This window comes from Verticillium alfalfae, genomic scaffold (assembly GCF_000150825.1).
Source record: "Verticillium alfalfae VaMs.102 supercont1.4 genomic scaffold, whole genome shotgun sequence".
Taxonomy (NCBI): Eukaryota; Fungi; Ascomycota; class Sordariomycetes; order Glomerellales; family Plectosphaerellaceae; genus Verticillium; species Verticillium alfalfae.
Window position 1 is genome coordinate 761,370 of NW_003315035.1, and position 1,726 is coordinate 763,095.

Genomic DNA, 1,726 nt, shown 5'->3' on the forward strand with positions numbered 1-1,726 from the left:
GCACAGCGTCCGAGATGGAGGCTAGATCCCGTCCTTCTCAATCCGCCAGTAGCGTCAACCACATGAGGCAAGCATGCGGGATCCGGAACTACAACCTGATCATCTTCGCGCCATGTCCTCCTGACCGCGATCCCTTGGCATAGCCTTTTCCCAGTCCGCCAGCGGACAGCCCATCTTCGCGTCTCACGCGTCTCAAGGAGCAGAGATCTGCGTGTGATTGCAACATAGTGTTGTTTGGGGGTAGAGTTTCGCGATGGTGGTGAGGATTTGAGGTGACACGACGGCAAGCGGGAAGGCGAGGGCAAGCAGCGCAGGAGGGCACTGACAGGAACACACGAGGTTCTGTTCTGTTTAACGTACCTCTAGGGACCTCTAGGACAACTGCCAACGCAACTCGTCGATTGCTCCGTGAGGTGCGACGCGTGCGATGGCAAGGCGCAGGACGGGGCAGGACAGCGGTGGCGTGGCTGGCTGGTCAAGGCAAGGTGCAAGGTGCAAGGCCCAGCGTTTGTTGGCGTTGGCGCAGTCGATTGGACTGGACTGGATCGTCCTTTGCCGTCCCGACCAATGTACCTCGCCTGGGCTCCTGCGTGTCTTCTCCTTTTGGAGTCGCAACGAGCGCTGACTCGTCGTCTCTGGCATTGTTTTAGCATGGGATGACCTGGGACGCGGCCGAATGTAGCGGGCTGCCGCGGGTTCACACTCACCCTTTTGCTTCGGGGTTTTTTGGGCGGGCTGGGGAGATCACCACCTCACTTTTGTGTAGGGTGTTTTTCCTCGCGCGTCTGGTCCTGAATGTTTCGAGTATCGATGCCCAGCTATGTATCCAAGGCAATGTCGAAGCGACGCAGAAGTGAAATTGTCTTTGACGATGGAAAGGATAAATGCTCAAGCCTATGAGGTTGACATCAGGGTCAATTGACGATGAAGTGCTCACGCTGGACATTCTGGAGCTGTTCGACCTCCCTTGAACGGTGACGAAACGGGGGTACCGTTTCCATGCACGTGCTGTACTGTCCACCGTTTATCATGTCCCACCCCCGTCAGTTTGAAACAGAAGTTCCCCTTCGAGGCCCCGTTTCCCCAGCATTTGCTCGGTTCCAGCCGAGGCATGTGGTTACCTTTACCGACAGCTTCAAGCAGCACCATCTTCTTCGATCTCAAGCTGGCACCTTCTTGAAACTCCTGGAGTCCCTTGCACCCAGAACCCTCACCAAAACACCACCAAAAGTCAAGTATGGGTGACTCCGACGAGGACAAGAGCTCGGGCATCCCGTCCTGGCAGAAGCGCGATCAGTCCGAACAACCATCATCAGAATCATCATCTGCTGCCCAAGACCCCTCCTCAGACTCCTCCCCCATCGAGGTCGCACGACGCTTCCTCCAAGATGACGAGATCAAAGACGCCTCGCGCGAACGAAAGCTCGAGTTTCTCAAAACAAAAGGCCTTGAGGAGGCCGACATTGAAAAGCTCCTAGGCCCAGCCGACACCACAACTACGGCCGCGACACCAGCGCCAGACCAAGAACCTCCACAACCCGCCGAAACACCAGCAGCACCAACACCACAAGCCTCCGCGGCGCCACAGAGCAGCATCGCCCAAGACTTCCACGACGAAAGTCCCCCCGTCATCACCTACCCCGAGTTCCTCACCAAGCCCACGCGGCCTCCGCCCCTCGTCACCGGGACCGCCCTCCTCAACACTCTCTACGCCTGCGCCGGGAAT

General features: G+C 57.6%; 1 protein-coding gene across 1 annotated transcript in view; it reads left to right on the forward strand.

The window, feature by feature from the left end:
* Positions 1 to 1,237: 1,237 nt before the first annotated feature.
* Positions 1,238 to 1,726, forward strand: part of VDBG_03651 (conserved hypothetical protein) — a gene marked incomplete at both ends in the record, with an annotated part of 1,183 nt that continues 694 nt past the window's right edge. Inside the window, one exon of the mRNA XM_003005652.1 lies at positions 1,238 to 1,619. Coding sequence (XP_003005698.1) covers positions 1,238 to 1,619 — 382 coding nt within the window. The remainder of the gene's footprint in view (positions 1,620 to 1,726) is intronic.